General features: G+C 39.0%; 1 protein-coding gene across 1 annotated transcript; it reads right to left on the reverse strand.

Moving 5' to 3' along the window:
- Positions 1 to 788: 788 nt before the first annotated feature.
- Positions 789 to 15,009, reverse strand: ndp (norrin cystine knot growth factor NDP). The gene is made up of 3 exons (XM_051709693.1): positions 14,881 to 15,009; positions 9,904 to 10,271; positions 789 to 1,920 (listed from the first exon to the last, which is right to left on the reverse strand). The coding sequence occupies exons 2-3, from the start codon at positions 10,078 to 10,080 to the stop codon at positions 1,696 to 1,698; spliced, it is 402 nt and encodes a 133-aa protein (XP_051565653.1). The 5' UTR covers positions 10,081 to 10,271; positions 14,881 to 15,009; the 3' UTR covers positions 789 to 1,695.
- Between the last annotated feature and the right edge of the window lie 1,861 nt (positions 15,010 to 16,870).

A 16,870-nucleotide genomic window follows, 5' to 3' on the forward strand; every position in this document is an offset into this window, starting at 1 on the left:
CTTTGCAGCCTATTGTGTATATCAGTGGGTAGATGTCTTAGGGCAGCCCTAAACATTACAGGGAACTCAACTGACAGCAATTATGTGGACTGTCTGTCATGCTGTCAAATTAGCCATTACATTAATTATAGCCCTACTGAAAGTCACATTGTGTTGAAGAACCAAAGTATGTGTAACAAGACAGCTAGCACAAGGCAGGCAGTCAGTCTTTGAAAAACAAAAGAGCAAGTCAAGTCAAATTTATTTAGCACAGTTTTGCACAAATTTTGCTATAACAGAAAATGAATGAATATAATATATATATATATATATATATATAGGTTAAAATTAGTAAACTAAGTAAGTGTTGTGGGTCAACGATTAAACAAAATGATTTTGTATAAACTATATGTTTTAGTGTTAAAGTCCTTGAAGTCATCACAAATTAACTGAGGATATACACGTAGATGCATTGTCCTTTGATTTTGGCCAATGAAGGCTTTTGTTTGTGGTTAATTCATTTTCTATGTAGTTTAAGAGTGTTGTCCCTCCTTTGACCGAGTTGATATAGGTATCATTCAATAAGGAGTATCACAGTCTGACTGGAAGCTTATGGCATGTCATTTTGGTGGTAAAGAGCACTGTTTATTAGATATCATTCATGGGAGGAGCCCAAAAGCTGTAAGTTTTGTAATGGAGTACAAACCTGTCCAGCAAGCAAATTGTCGTAATTTCACAGCAGTACATTTCCAGCAAAGTAGAACAAAGGGATTTGTGGTGAGTGAATTCATTACCATTGTAGAGATATTTGAAACATTTAATTTTGTTTTTATTACACATGAACTGTAGGACTCATCATTTACTGTACATTTCCACTATGCAAACATCATAGTTATCATAACTGTACATGATTAGTTGACAACTTGCTGCTATTATGTTTCATAAGGCATTGCAAGTCTTTGATGATGAAATAAACAGACTTAACACTGACATTTTCTGCATACAGACTGGCATGATAGATCTGTGTTAACCCCAAAGTAAAAGCAGTGGTATAAACTTGTAAGGAGGCTTTCATAGTCTAAAATAATCCCCAGTGGCAATACGATTTGTACAAGAATACTTTTTTCTTTAAAAAAAAAAGAAAAGAAATATTAAGGAGATAAAATAAAGCAAAAATGTGTACTGGAACGTGTGGCAAATTCCAGAGACCTTGAATTCTATCCTACACACAAATCATCATCAAACTTTTAAAGTCCATCATTTGCATCAATTTGCCTACAGGTCTATGCAAAAATACAAAATGTCCAAAGTTCTGTCCTGGTCTGTGTATCAAGTCTCAAACAGATAGTAAAATATTGTCTGCCAAAGAGACTCCCCTTAGCTTCATCAAATGTATCTTGTAATTTATGATGTTGTTGTCAGCATCCACTATTTTATACATGCAATGATCAAAACAATGGAATGCAATAAAAGTAAACTGACTAGCTGAGCTCATGCGTAGGTGCAACTGTCGGCCCAACATCTGGAAATCCAAGTGAATGCGCTGTTTTACAAGAGATGTGATTCTCCTTGAAGTCTCGATGGTCTGTTGGCAACAATTTGGCAGTGCTAATGAATCGTAAAATGGTTGCTCTGAATCATCAGCAATAACATGTACCTTGAACATTTTTATATGTTTTAGCTAGAGGGTCTTTCTCCATGATTTCTCAAATGTATTCAGCTGCACTCCTCGCAGCTGCACGCAAGGATATAACGGTAAGTAGCAGTTATCCGTGTCCCGCCCGAGCATCGCAGACGTACTGCCTTTAGTTTAGAGGTGTGTGGACGGCAGCAGAAACATGTGCTTTTGAAAGGCTGCTTCAGGACAGAGCTGAAAGAGATCAGTGGGTCTGAGCGAGACGTGTGGCTGCAGTGACCCTCACATCGAGCCAGGAGAACCATCTGCAAAGCAAAAACACTTTTTATTGCTTTTCAAGAAACCGTAACATCACACAGAACAAATACATAATCAGAAGAGATAACAATAACAAGAAAAACTAAGATAATTTTTTTTTACACAGGATAAGCAGTAGCATCACCTAACATAGTGCAATCATTCACATATCACCATAACAGTAGTATAAATGGTAAATATAATTATCACTCCTATACCAAAATGATAGTTACAGCCAGGGCAATTGTAACTAAGCACATAACTGCTGCTCACACATCCAATATTTATGACGTATAAGGGCAAACATCACCTTACATTGCTGTCTTTCCTATCTAAATAAGCATGACCATCCCTCCCATATACTGATAACACCTTACTGGGCAGACAACATCATACAGTTCGATATACAATACAGGCCATCTCTCACAAATCTTGATATTAGCATCTTACATACACTAACATTGTCAACTTACCCCTAGTTAGCCATTCAATATTGTATTCATGTAATGGCCTCATATTCTCCAAAATACTTCCTGCCTGTTGTTCAGTTTAAAAATTAATAGTTCATAGTAGGCTATTTTGGTCATTTCTCCCCACCACTCATTAAAAGAGATGATATTTTTTGTTTTCCAGTGTCTGAGCACAATCCTACAACCTGTGGTAAGGGCCAGTCTGCACCATAGAATCTGCTGGTCCGAAAGTCCCACCCCTTCTGGTATTATGCCCAATATACAGAGCATAGGGATCTGTGGCAACTCTGTACCAAGTACTTTGTTAAGGAATGTTATTATATTTTCCCATAAGTTCTCAGTCATTTGGCATTCATACAGCATGTGAATGAGTGTGCCTCTGCTCCTTTCACGTCTCCAGCATATATCAGAATCTCATAGTTTTAGTCTCGCCATTTTACAGGGAGTCCAGTAATCCCTATGAATGATCCTATAAGTAATCGAGTCTGCACTTTCCTTGATGTCTTACACCAGTACCTAACAATTTCCTTCCACATCTCATTAGCTATCTCCCCTTCTAGATCCTCTTCCCAAGCTCTCTTAAGACCCCTGAGTTTTGGTGGGTGAGATTTTCTCTTAAGACTGTAAAATCTAGATGTCCCAACTTTAGCCGACCGGTTGCCCTGAAATATTTCCTGTACCACAGTTTAAAGTATTAGGGAGAGTTTTCTTCATGTAGACATTATACAGCTTCTCAGCTGAAGATATTTCCAAAAATCTTTTTTTGGAATTTTACATTTAGCCCTTATCTGGTCAAATGACATAAAATTGTCATCCTCAAACATATCTTCAATAAAGATAATTCCAGCCCCAGCCCATGTCTTCCAATAAAGAGTTTTTTTTGCCCAACTTTAATAGTTTGTTATGCCAAAGTGATAATGTTTTAGTGAAGGAAGGCTTTGACCCTGTGACCTGGTGTGATACTCTGCAAGTTTCCCTTGCAAAAGCCAACGATGGATTCCTAAATGGGATTTCTCCCCCTGTTTGTGATATAAAAGCCTGAGTGGGAAAAGGTTCCGTAAGTTCCCTTTCAATTGAGACCCATCCTGGAGCTTGATCTTCTGCAGTATATATTTTAGACAGCTGGTTAAGAGAAAAAGCATAGTGGTACCAGTCCACTCTTGGCAGACCAAGCCCCCATCCTCATTAGCAGCACATAATTTTGTTCTATTAAAGGAAGGTTTTTTGCCTGCCCACAGAAAATAATTTACAGCCTTATTAAACCATGTTAGTAGTGGGGAAGGGAAACTCTGAGGTAAGGGATATATCACATAGTTGATTTGTGGGACCGTTATCATTTTTAAGATGATTATTTTTCCCAACAAGGATAAGCCCAATTTAGTCCAGTTTTGTAAAGTGCTCTCAATTTTCTGTATGAGGGGGAGGAGATTTTCTGTCATTATGTTTTTTAGACCTGGGGTAATCTTGATACCCAAATACACTAGGCCTGAAGGAAGCCATTTAAACTGCCAATTTTTCCTAATTAGCTGGTGGGCATACCACTGACAAAGGCATTGATTTTCTCCAATTTATCTTGTAGCCTGATGTAAGAGAAAAATAATCAATCAATGATAATATATGAGGTACCGCTGTATCTGGGTTTGTGGTTAATAACAAAATGTCATCTGCGTACAGCAATAGTTTATGTTCTGTTTTTCCTGCCAGGATGCCCTTAATGTTCACATTATATCTGATGGCAGCCATTAAAGGCTCTTGTGCCATTAGTTCCATTGTTTATGCAAAATGTTGTTTAAGCAGACATTGGTTAATTCTTTAAAGGACAGATTTGATTGATTCCTTAAAAAATAAAATAGCCAACCTTGTTGACTTAAAACCAATTGCATAACAATGAAACCAGGGACTAAAAATTAAATGTTTTACATTTCAGTTCATTCTGAGCAGAAATTGTAACCGGTTAGAACGAAATAAAAGAATGGTTAATACAGTTTTTTTAAAAAAAAATTTTTTTATTACAGTACTCTGTGCTAAGGGTGGGTGATATATACCAGTTGCAGTGTTGCCAGATCTGGCAAGAGAAACAAGGGACCTGGTCTGGAAAACAATCTCAAAATAAGGGACTTGCCTCACCCAAAATAAGTGAAAACAAGCTATTTTTTTCCCCAAGTGGGGGAATTATCAGCATAGAAATAATAACAAGCTTAGTATACAGTAGCTTATTAAGTAGCGTCTTTTCAATAAATGTATTCTTAATATTAAATATATCCCCAAAATATTTAAAATACTTCACACATACATCTGGCCATCTAAAATAAATGAATAGCCTAAATCTCTCTGTCCTGCATACACGCATACACTGCGTGGGCACGTTTGGACTAAATGTCATCCCAAATTATCATGCAGCCCAAATTATTTTATTTTAATTATTTGTTTTAATGACAGATCTGCTTCTCAGTCAAAACCTGCAGCATCAGGTCTGTATTAATGCATCATATCAAACAACAATTCAATAACTCATTTTTCACAATAATTTAGAATTGGAAACAAATGGAAAAATTTACTTTTTACCTCAATATTTTTCCTTGCATCTGGATTAATTGTGTGCATGTACAGTACTGTGCAAAAGTTTTAGGCACTTGTGAAAAATGTTGCATAGTGAGGATTTCTTCAAAAATAGTGCCATAATTTGTTTTCATTTTTCAGTTAACATCATCCAAAGTCTAGTAAACATTAAAAAAAGCTAAATCAATATTTGGTGTGACCAACTTCAAAACAGCACCAATTCTCCTAGGGACACCTGGACACAGTTTTTCTTGGTTGTTGTCAGATAGGATGTTCCAAGCTTCTTGGAGAATTTGCCACAGTTCTTCTATATATTTAGGCTGTCTCAATTGCTTCTGTCTCTTCATGTAATCCCAGACTGTCTCGATGTTCAGTGGGGGTCTCTGTGGGGCCATGCCATCTGTTGCAGGGCTCCCTGTTCTTCTATTCTATTCTATTTGCAGAAGGAATATTTGGGAGTCTAAAATGCATATTACCTATTGACACAATACAGCGAAAGATATAAATAACCATCTTAAGACAAATGTTTTTGTTAAACATCTTATATGCCTACTTTTGCACGATACAGTATATATAATACACAGTACTGTATATTATATATACTGTAGTTGCCAAAAAGGTTTTTGAATGTAATGGAAGGCAACATCCACAACGTGCAATGTTTCCTTCAGGATCAAAGCACAGGGTTATCATGTTATTTGGTTTTCTCTGATTTCATGGAAAAATTAAATTATAGGAACTAAATTAACCAGTCATTAACCGGTTACCAGCATTTAAAAATAAAGTTTTTACTCCAGAACAATTGAAAGGGGCTGTGTTTCTATTTTCAGTTATGTTCTGCTAAAATTGTCATTTTTACTTAATATATGGCTACATCCTTGTTATGTGATTGGATTAAAGTCAACATGAAATCAAAATGTACCTTATTTACTTTCTAAACGTTCCTGGTCTTAAATGTGGACATCAGAACTTCATTCAAGTCAGTGCACCTCAGAAATATATGTAAAGTCACACAGCAATAGACAGTGAGAAACTAGGCAGTGTGGTGGTGTCTTGGTATTTACTACTAGGGATACAAAAATGAGGATGGCCTGGGCCAGTGTGAGAGGGTTTCGCGCCAGTTGATAGGGAAAGTGGTAGTTCTATCAGGCCAATGCTGCCTTTTCCCTAAATCATTAAATTTAAATAAAATTTCACTAAATTACATTTGTTGATCTTCTTAATGTGTTTTTAATGCCTTTCACCTTATACATTTAGATTCCTGTCATGAACATTGTTGTTGTGAATTCTGCTGTTTTAAGCTTATTACCAAGGAAACGTCAGCTAGCTGGCTAACATAGCTTGCTAAAAGTATCTAGCTGGCTAACATACAGTAGGTTTTGTCGAAATGCAAGAATAACTTGTCATAATTTTGAAGGCATCAGGAAGAATGTTGTGCCAGCAGAAGAAATCCTTTACTTTGAGCCCTGGTGTATTCATATATCTTTTTAACTCTCTTTAACCCTTGCGGTTGAGGGTATCTCAATGTCTACACAAGCATCTTTAACTATTATGAAGCAAGAGTCCTGTGCCATGCCTAATTTGAACCCTCGGTGAAGACAAGACTAAGATAAGCTTCCTGAGAGGGCTTGGAGTCTTGAACAAAGAAAGCTTCTGTACTCTTTCACTTTGACCTTGCACCTGCATGGTGATGGGAGTGTGGTTGATCTGTCCCAGACCTGGATGCTAAAGCTACTTGACTCCCCCGAATACCTCAATCTCACAAATTAGCCTCATCTGCTTTGTGAGGATTGCTGTGTGACAGATGAAAGGCTTTGCACTTCGCAGGGCCAATTTATAGGGGTCAATGATCCACCTGGCTACATCGTTGGACACTGTAGTCAACTGGCTGATAAAGGGAGATTTGCTCATCAAGATCCCCCCCATAATGGAGTTCTCTCATGTAATTAAAAGTTAATGAGTGATGCGATTCTGTGTTCAGAACGCTGGCTCATCTGCAATGATAGATGCAAACATGACCCAGTTCATTGAAAAGTGAGGTGCTGGCCAGACCACGGGCCGCCACATTCCTGCACACTCCGTAAATGGACTCCTATGTCATGTTGTCTGTCAGCTGCCTAGCGTTAGCGGAGTGTCACCCCCACTGTAAGGGACAATAGTCTATCTGAGGCCAAAATGCACCCGATATGCAAGACGGAAATCATGGTTAGAAGTCCATGACTGAAAATGAGTTTTGCTTGCTTCATTTAGATGATGTCATTATTTAATGTCACCCAAGCAAAGCGCCTAAAGTTGTGTTCTTAAAACAATCGAAAGATAGATGTGGGAAATTTCAAATGCCATTTAGGTGTGTGACCCATGGAAGATGGATATTCAAGGAAACATGGCAAGGTGACAAAAGCTGGACAGCAGATTTAAACTCCTCTTCCCCTCTATATTTATCTCAGAGTGGTTGCTCAGGTGGGTCCTATTGTGCAGCACTGCTGAAATTTGCATGGAAGCAACAGCCATCCCCTTAACTAATGCCATGTGTAATATGCTTTTTTATAAAGGTGACAGAGTCAAGCTTAATCCATGGTCTGCGCTGCTTTAAGACAATGCGTCTGTGTACGTGTGGAGGCCTGTCAAATCATAAACTGTTCACGGGACAGGAAATGCTTAAATGGTGTGGTCGATGCTTGAAACAAATTGTTCTGGCTATATACCCACTCTTCTTTAATGACTTTAAGGGAGCAACAACCCATCTGGGTCCATGTATTTGCCAAATGAGGGATACGTTAAATATGTTATTTCCAGCAGGAACTGTCACGATTTCTTTCAGCTGGCCTGGACAGATTCAGCTGCCTTATTTGGATCGCGTTTTTAACGGAGGGCGTTTTCACACCTAGTTCGTTTGAGCACTCCAAGCGCTCTCAGAGCGGTATAATGTGTATATATGAACAACCCAAGTGGTCTCAGACCCCCCTATAAGGACCCAAAAGCAAACCGTACTCAGACCACCTCAGGAGGTGGAGCAGGGTTCAAATTCAGAGCAGAGCAGCGTGTTAAGATGAACCGCTTTGAAGAGCTCTGATGGGTGTACCATCTACGGAGGTTCACGCCAAACTCCCACAAAAATACAAGCGAGGATTTTTAGTTTCTTAGTTTCACTTTAATTTTGTTTGCGCAATGGCAAATGTTCTTGGCTCATACACACAATGTAAATGACATGCAGGAGGAGATGCTTGCTTGCTCCATTAATCTTGAGATGATACATAAAGAAACATATTTTCAAATGCAAAAAGAATTTCAAATGATTTCATTTGAAATAAGGGCTTGTAGGTTTTATCGAAGAGCCTTAACATAATGCGAGATGTATAGTATACATTATTACTATTGTATAATGTAATATAATTTGCGGTGTTGTCTGGGTTTCATAAATGATATAACATAAGATATTCTTTTTTTGGTAATTCTATCCCTGTGCAATAAATTTTAATGGAAAATGTAATATTCTTTAAAGCCTTAAAAGTAATCATATAGCCCCATTTTATTATATGATTTCAAATTAAACATCACTAAATTACTGCTTAAGGCGTAGGTCTATCTGTAATAAGCATACATGAACCTTAAAAGTATGACAATTTGTATGACAATTGCTTATCATAATAATCACAATTATTTATGAAAAATTATTGTCAGCCAAATGTCATAATCGTGACAGCCTTAGCTGCAATGGGGTCTGTTCTTAAGGAACTGTGGTGTGAACAACAAGGGGTCTGAGACCACATTAATGTGAAGAGGACCAAAAAAGAAACTGGGTCCTCTTTTAAGTCCACTTACATTGTGAACACCAAAAGCACTGAGATAATTTGCAGCTGGTTCTCTTTCTGGTTCACCTTAACCGAACTGGATTTGGTTCACTTAAAACATACTATATGTGAAACCACCCTGAGCATGTCTTTCCATCTTCAACTCAATGCATTTTGTTTATTGTGGTTGTTTGTTTCATAATTAAAATATAACATGCAACTCATGTAATATTCACAGAATTAAGATTTTTAGATTGAGCACAGGTGGCTGCCTAGCTCATCTTCCATTTACTGGAAGTTGCATATTTGCTGACACAGACCAGCTGGGATTGTAAGAGCGGAAGCCTGAGAAACTGAATTCATATCTGATATGCATTTACTGTGAATCCATCCCACTTAGGGGTACAGGTAAATCAGAACGCTTTGAATTTGTGTTCATTATCAGTGGCTTTATTTTGAGGGGATAAATCTGAGTCACATTATTGTTTCAACATCCAAAAGAGAAAAAATAAATGACTCAGGCACAGCACTGTATGGAGCCCTGGCACTGTGCCACCTCTCAAACATTTATGCACCCCATGTGTGCTTATTTCTGGCAAGGCTTTGGGCCTCACAGGCAGGCTGTTTGCAGTGTTCTTTGCCAAGGTGTCAAAGTAACTAAAGGTGGAGGTCAGTAGACAAGCCAGCCATGCTATCTAATTCAATAAATGAAAACAGGTTGTTTTTTTTTTCTCAGTCATGGATTATAAGTATGAGGGACACCCCTGGGGTTACTATTTAAACCTAAAATCTTTTTATGTATCAGGAGACTTGATTTTTTTTTTTTTTTAAACATCTTGTTAGCAGGAAAGTTGTGGGTGTAGAGAGTGTATTGTCTTACATGAGGGTTTAACCTTCCAGACCATTTTTTGTAATTCAATGAGCAACATGGGAGCTCCAATTTACATTGATTTTTGTGCATGTGCACAGTGTGCCTCTCAGTTGGATGCTAATAAGAAATAAATACTGTGATGGAAATAAGACCACAAGACCTCCTCAAAACTGACATAAGCAATAAACAGATATGCCTGTCTGACTATCATTTAGTATGCAGACAGCAACTCCTGAGATTTGACATTGTCTCCATGCAAGAGCTCACCAATTTTCTCTACTTAGTACATGTTCATTTTACCTTGGAATTGCACTTGTAGATGGGATGTGTGATGGTCTCGACAAAATGATGTCTCATACACCTGTCAGGGTCACTGTCCCCCAAGTGTCCACTCTCTGCCTTGCCGGTGACACCCTGCAGGATACTCAACAGAGGACATGTGACCAGAAGAAGTAGAATCCCAGGCTGGTTCCTCATATTGGCCTCTACCCACAGGTGCTAGTGTCCAAACTTCCACAGGTAAATGAAAGAAAGGTGTTAAGTCTCCTACAGAAGACAATAAAGAGGTCTCCACTGTGGTTTTGATGCCACATATGTGAACTGAAATGTGCAGTGAGCTTTCTCTTTAAACTCATCCATCCCGTTGAGTTCTGCCTGTCTGGATCTATCTGTGGGTAAAGAATTGAACAAAGGTTAGCCCAGAGTACAAGTTTCAGTAAAGTCCTTCCATAGACACCCATCCGATATCAGGAAGTGTTTTGTGTATTATGCCCAGTTAGCGGTTAAAAGACCACTACTGTTTCAGTTGTTAATGGAGCAACTAGGCAGGTAAGCCATTTTATAAGATAAAAAAGGAGGAGAGAGTGTGTTTGTCTGCGTGAGAACCCCTCAATTACAGATGACCTGAGACATCTGTTGTGCCTTTGCCAGTTGGTTAAGGTGAGTGCAGATATGTCTCCAGCCAGGAGACACAAGTGGGCTGTGATGTATGAGGAGTGCTGGCAGGCCACTGTTCTGTTATTTTAACAATCCCAACACTGAAAGAAACAGTGTTTTTATTACACAGTGGAGAAACCTAATATATTATTAAACAGCCTGGAGCGAATTTCCCCAGAAATGAATTTTTCATAAAAAGAAATGTCTCGGAGCAAGTTCTCTCATGACAGGGATACAACTGCCAAACAAGGCACATATTTATACATATACTTATTTTTTTCACGGCCTTAGTGCTTTACTGTCCTCATGACAACGATATAAAAATGTTTCGTGTGTGGCAGTGAAATTCACGGAGCCACAACTGCTAAAAGGTTTGGTGTACTGAGAGGAAGAAAGAGTAGCTGAACTGACTCCGCAAGCCTGGATCAGACTGTTTTACAGAGAGGAAATTATCATTCACTGAAACAATATCCTGCATTATGTCTAAACTTCAGCATTTTTCTTCATTCCTGTCAAAATATGATTTTGAAATCCAGAATTGCACGAAATCGGCAACACATCAGGCTAATTTAAAACTTTCCCCCTGTGTTTTTCTTACCGCAGGGAATCATTTAACTTTAGCATTCCTCGTGTAAGAAATTTAAGTATCAATTTGCCTGTTTAAATAAATACTCGCTGAAATGTTTAACTGCACCAGAGAGCATATGTTGCAGGGGTTTACACAAGCAGACGTCACATTTCGTTCTTAACTCGGATGCTTCAGATATAGGACACACTCGCTTCATCTTTTATTTAATATCAACATATCATACATACCAGCAACCATCATCGTCATCGTCATGCCTGGGCATGAGTGTTGACATTCAAAGCTGGTACAGAACATCTGCCGCACTGATTTGAAGTCATCATAATGAGGCTTAAAAATGTAGTATAGACACCTCGGCTCAAAAGGTAACTACAGATCCAATTTAGTTCATAAACAATGAGAGAGTGATCTCATGGTGCAACCATGCATGGCAGCTTCAGCAGTTAAGGTCTTCCAGTACTGCGCTTGGGACAGTCTGGGGTGTATTGCTCCCTAATATTTATTCCTACAGAGAGGCACTCCAAGGCAGGGGCTGTAAGGTAAGGTTCACCACCATAGCGTCCACACCTGCTTCGGCTTGTAGATTTATAAAGCCCAGTATGTCTACTAACAGCAGCAGCAGGACTTACGATCACCTCCATCTGAGACATTAACATCTGTCCACCTCAGACCTTTGCCTAAACTAGCAGAATTGTTATACTCTTTAGATATATGTATCCCTTTTATTTTCTTTGTTGAGGAGCTAAGAAATGTACTTTGACATTGTTGTTTCTGCTATCTGACAGAGCTGTACTCAAATGTTGCCTTTAATTAGCCCTCTTAGTACAATCTGAAACAGAGCCATGAACTCCCTAAATAAATATGTTTTTCTCAGAAGGGACATTTTTGGAGGAAAGATGTGTTTTCTGCGTGTGACCCTAATATTTTTGCCTCTTCATTTCACAAACAACCACATGGACGGTATAATTCACAGTAAAAGACTTTATATTTCCAAGTTGATGTTACCGATACAAAACAAAGTATTTTTCATTTTCACTAACTGCCAAATTTTATCCCACGGGAAGAAAAATAAAACAATAAACAAATTTAAGAGGAAGGCAGGAGCCAGAACTGGGTGAGACATTCCAGAACCCTGTTGCACAGAACTCCCAGACCCAGACTACTCGCCTTGGGATTGTGACCTAACTAGGAGTCTGTTGGTGGCTAATGCCACTTAAGAAGTGGACCCCTGGTATGAACTGTCCCTAGGCACAGCACTGGTGATTGTGGAAATAGAGTATGGATCTTTTGATCATGGTTGATCCTCTCAGGCTGTGGCAGGGCTGGAGAGGGACCTCGCCGTCTGTGCCATTAGTACTGTGAAATTCCTGACATTCAAAAGCAGCCACAGGTTAGGGGCCATATGGCAGGAGACGGTGCGCACTATTCAGATAAGCACCACTTCTCACCTCACCAGGGCCCCTGTACTCGTTACAAACCACAGTCCACTGGATTTGTGGAATATAAATGTGGGAACGCTAAGCTTTTGAAATCGGGACATCATCACATTTTTTTTTTTTTTTTTTTCAGATATTGAAAGAACTCAGGATCAGGGCTGCGGACATACAGTTAAGCTGCCCCGGCGGATGTCGCTTTTGCTGTTGCGCTGTCTCCGCGTACCAATATGGAACCTCCCTCCAGTCTGACCCCCCCCCCACCCCCCCCACCAGCCCGGGCCCGGCACAAAAGGTCCAGTTGTTTTTTAAAGTTTCAAACTAAAGTACGTTCAACTTTACACAACATCCTAAAAACTCAGCACTTAGGACTAGAGGCACTGAAAACTACTGCGATGTGACACAACTAAAGTGAGTCACTCCAAAAGCTAGACACTGATGCACAAGTACATAAATCAACAATTAAAAATAGAGCAGAGGGATGTAGGTCAATAATAGATTTTAATTCAATGACATGGAAATAAAACAAAGTTTTGACTTTTAAAGACACTTTTTGGATTGTCTAAATGCTTTACTGTTGCCACAAGATATGTATAAGATGTGATATTTAAATTTGAATGACCTTGATTTTGGGGGCCTTTTGCAGTTAATATTGATATGCGATTAGTTGTGATTAAATTAATCGGTTAATCAGCAAATCATGTGATTAATTTTGTTAAAACATTTTAACAGATTGAATGCCCTACTTTACATGCAGTTCTTAGTGAGGTGAATCACTTAATGTTCTCCATGAATTTCTCAGATTCCATCTCATAAATTGCTTGAGTCCTTCAACAAGCATATCAAAACTTCAGAAGGGCTCTTGCTCCACAGAGTCCACAGTTGTTGAGTGCCTTGGACTTGTATTCATCTAGTATTAGTCATTCTATTTGCCAATAAGCATAATTGTCTTCACAGTCACAATGTCATACCCAAACCCCCACCTCCTCCGAACGGGTTACGTCACTGTTTTCTGCTTGTTTAGCACCCTATTGTTTGAGCAGCTTTTAATAAACCAAAGGGCAGATTCCTGCAGGGATCACCCTGCAGCCCTCCTCCCTTGCCCATCTGCAACCCAAGCAACATGCCAGTCACAAGCAGAGGCACTGCCACCACACGCTGACGCCAGTAACCCGGTGTCTCCTGTACGCCAGAGCTAAAACCCACACTAAATATATCCCCCCGTGATAAATATAAGGCAAACACAGTGGATTTGAATGTAGCTTGCTGCAAATCACAGGACACCATGTGAGCCAATGCTAAACTAATGTTAGTATTACATTTAGCTTCTTAGAAAAGCGCCTGTCTGATCGGAATGCTACAGGATAAAAAAGGTCTGTGCATAGCAAAGCTGTGGAGGGGTTTCCAGCTAAATTAATTAGGGACCCTGTTATGTCGTCCTGTTAACCTTCGCAATTGAATTTGATGTGTAAATTGATGGCTGTCGTCATCTTCTGAAAATAACACTCATGAAACAGGCTTTAATTCTGTGCAGACCCTTACTGTGTGGTTGATTCCTTCATAAAGAGCTTATATGGTAGTGAAAGAAGTACTGTATTCTGCAGTATTGATTATGAATGGGCTGTCATAACTACACACATAACGGCACTGTTTTGTCTGCTTGTTCATCTCACATCTGGGGGGCAAGTATGTTTTGCCTCTAGCACACCTATTCATCAAGCTCCATAAACAATCTTCAGAATATGCGTGATTTCTCATCTGGTGCTGCTGGCTAATGACCTCCATTGGGCTGATGGCTTACCTTAACAAAAGACCTCCCACAGAGCATATGTCTATTGGCAACCTGGTCAGATATACTGTAATATACCTGTGTTTAGCTTCTGTCCACCTAAATGCTTTGGTTTTGTCTCACTCAGAGCAAAATAAAGAGAGATAATTGAGTGATTGCTGTGCATGCTGATTAAATTGCAAAGTCACTCCCTTAAGTGAAATAATGAAATGGTAAAACAAGGTTCTTGCGATGTAAGATAGATCAATCGCCATGTTTTGCTTTTCAATTCTTGCAAAAACTGCTTCATATTTATAAATCTTTTAAGATCATTTGAAAGATAAAATCAAACAAGGACAATACATTTCATTAGAAATAATATTCGAGTACAGTCTTCTATATTTAGTAACAAAATCTGCAAACCATTAGTAATGCATTGCTGGAACAAGATAGTATTGTAAATGCTAAAACAGTAATGTACAGCAATTAACCTTGCAGCCAGTACAAAGTAACTCTGAACACCTGGGTCACCTTTACAATGCTGGTGGTCTTACCTTGGGTCTGGTGCCTTTTAACGCACAATATCCAATCCCAGCTGCTTCTTCCAAGACAGGCAAGATGAAGAAGAAATTTCTTAAGCAACAGTTGCCTTTAGATTCCTCTCTCTCCCTCATCCACTTGCTCTCTCTCCACTCTCTATTTCTCTTTTACTCACTCTCTCTCTCATGCATGCCGATTGTGTGTGAGCTCAGACTCCCTCCCCACCCTTTTGGCTCCCCTCCCCTCTGCTTGACTGTTTTATTGAGGAATCACATGGAAAAGGGAAAGGATGGATGATGTACATCTTGGGATGGTTGTCAGATGTGAAACGTGACACAGCAGTCATATATCACCTTAGGGGCACCCACACACACACACACACACACACATATTCACCACCAGCTGCCACACCGACACGCTCTCGCAAGCAAATGGGGATTCCAGCAAAATCAGAGGACTGACCAAAAGTCTGGCCCTCTTTTACGAGGTCCAGGTTATAAAACTGTTAGCATAGTTAGTTTATCTAAAAACAACTGATCTAACTGGGTTTCTTTGCTCTCTTCCATGCTCGCTTGGGACACTACAGGATTTGGGAGGTGTAACTCAATTCAGCTGGAAGCTATTTTAAAGTATGAACGAAGTATGTAGTTATACATTGTAACAATGGAAAAACTATTTTCTCTACCTCAAGAACAACCACAAAGGGGTAACAGCAATATATACTAGCACAAGTTTTCAAATTCTTGCATTTGGATGCAAAGCACAGAACTACATTTTTGCCTGATTGGAATATAAAATGAGAAATGAGAAGCAGATAAAAAACAGATGTGCAATTATGAGTTCCCAGTGAATGGATAATTACTATTTCACATCTCTGGCATGGAGAGAATCCAGCAAGGATTTCGTTTTTTTCTCAAAGTTTGTCTTTCTGTTGCCAAAAAAATGTTTTCCATACAAGTCGTTTTAACATTATGACAGGGGAGACGGCTGAAATAAAATTAGTTCAAATATTGACACTAGAGGGAGAAAAATCTAACTGAAATATGGACTTGATCTGAGAAGGAAATACATGTTTGAGGCCTGAAAATATCTGATCAACAGATCTTACCAACTTTTTATCCAAAGTTTCCATGATGAAGTCTGAAAAAGGTGAACAATGGCAAAAAGTCTGAAATTAAAGCTAAAATTACTAAATTTTGAGGCTGTCAAAACATGAACAGGGAAAAGGCTAACCAACTAAATGAAAAAGTGAGGCAATTAATGAAAATGAAAATATGCAGCACAAAACATCATAAGATAATAAGTGATGCATGCACAAACTGCTATGATATGTTACGTTTGAAAGCTCTTGTCCAGCTACAAGCTTAGGGGGTCAAAAGTTTACTCACCATAATTACCTGCAAGACTTTACGTGACCTCACAAATGCTCTCACCTTCTATCTCTTGACCCCTTGACAGCACCATAATTAACAACCAACAACTCCAGTTCACACACTGCGGCTTACCAAAACTTAAATAAGTACATAACACAATGCTAATCCAAAGTGGTCTGATCATGACAACAGGATTGGATTACATGACCACTAGCAGGGTATTTTGGTTGATGTGCACATGTTCAAAAGGATATTGCACACATGCCTAGAGTAAAAATAAATAATTTCTGTGAAGGACTGTGAGAGGCAAATGAAGACAGGGGTTGACCTGGCATGTCAGCAAGAGCAAATGGCCTTAGCAGAGATTTCCTCTTAAAGCTCCCTTTCTTGAAACAAACCCTTCTGATACCTGTCCTATTCATACTTTTATTGCATCTAGGAGATTCTATTGTCTTTCAACACTCAACTATTCTTTCAACTCAACTGTTTTGCTATTTGACATGGGCACAAGTATCGAATCAAGGGATTTCTGCCTGCATTTGTCTGCTGAGCTATGTTCTTCTAATTCTCTACAATTTGTTTCAGTGTGTTCTAATCTTTATACATGTGTATGACTGTGCATGTGTAACCA

The sequence above is a fragment of the Myxocyprinus asiaticus genome, chromosome 11, assembly GCF_019703515.2.
Source record: "Myxocyprinus asiaticus isolate MX2 ecotype Aquarium Trade chromosome 11, UBuf_Myxa_2, whole genome shotgun sequence".
Taxonomy (NCBI): Eukaryota; Metazoa; Chordata; class Actinopteri; order Cypriniformes; family Catostomidae; genus Myxocyprinus; species Myxocyprinus asiaticus.

Excerpts from the sequence above, each read along its gene's own strand:
- ndp (XM_051709693.1), bottom strand. The coding sequence starts at position 10,080 with ATGAGGAACCAGCCTGGGATTCTACTTCTTCTGGTCACATGTCCTCTG. Across the intron at positions 1,921-9,903 it reads TCTACAAGTGCAATTCCAAG|ATGGTTCTCCTGGCTCGATG; the intron begins GTAAAATGAACA and ends TTTGCTTTGCAG.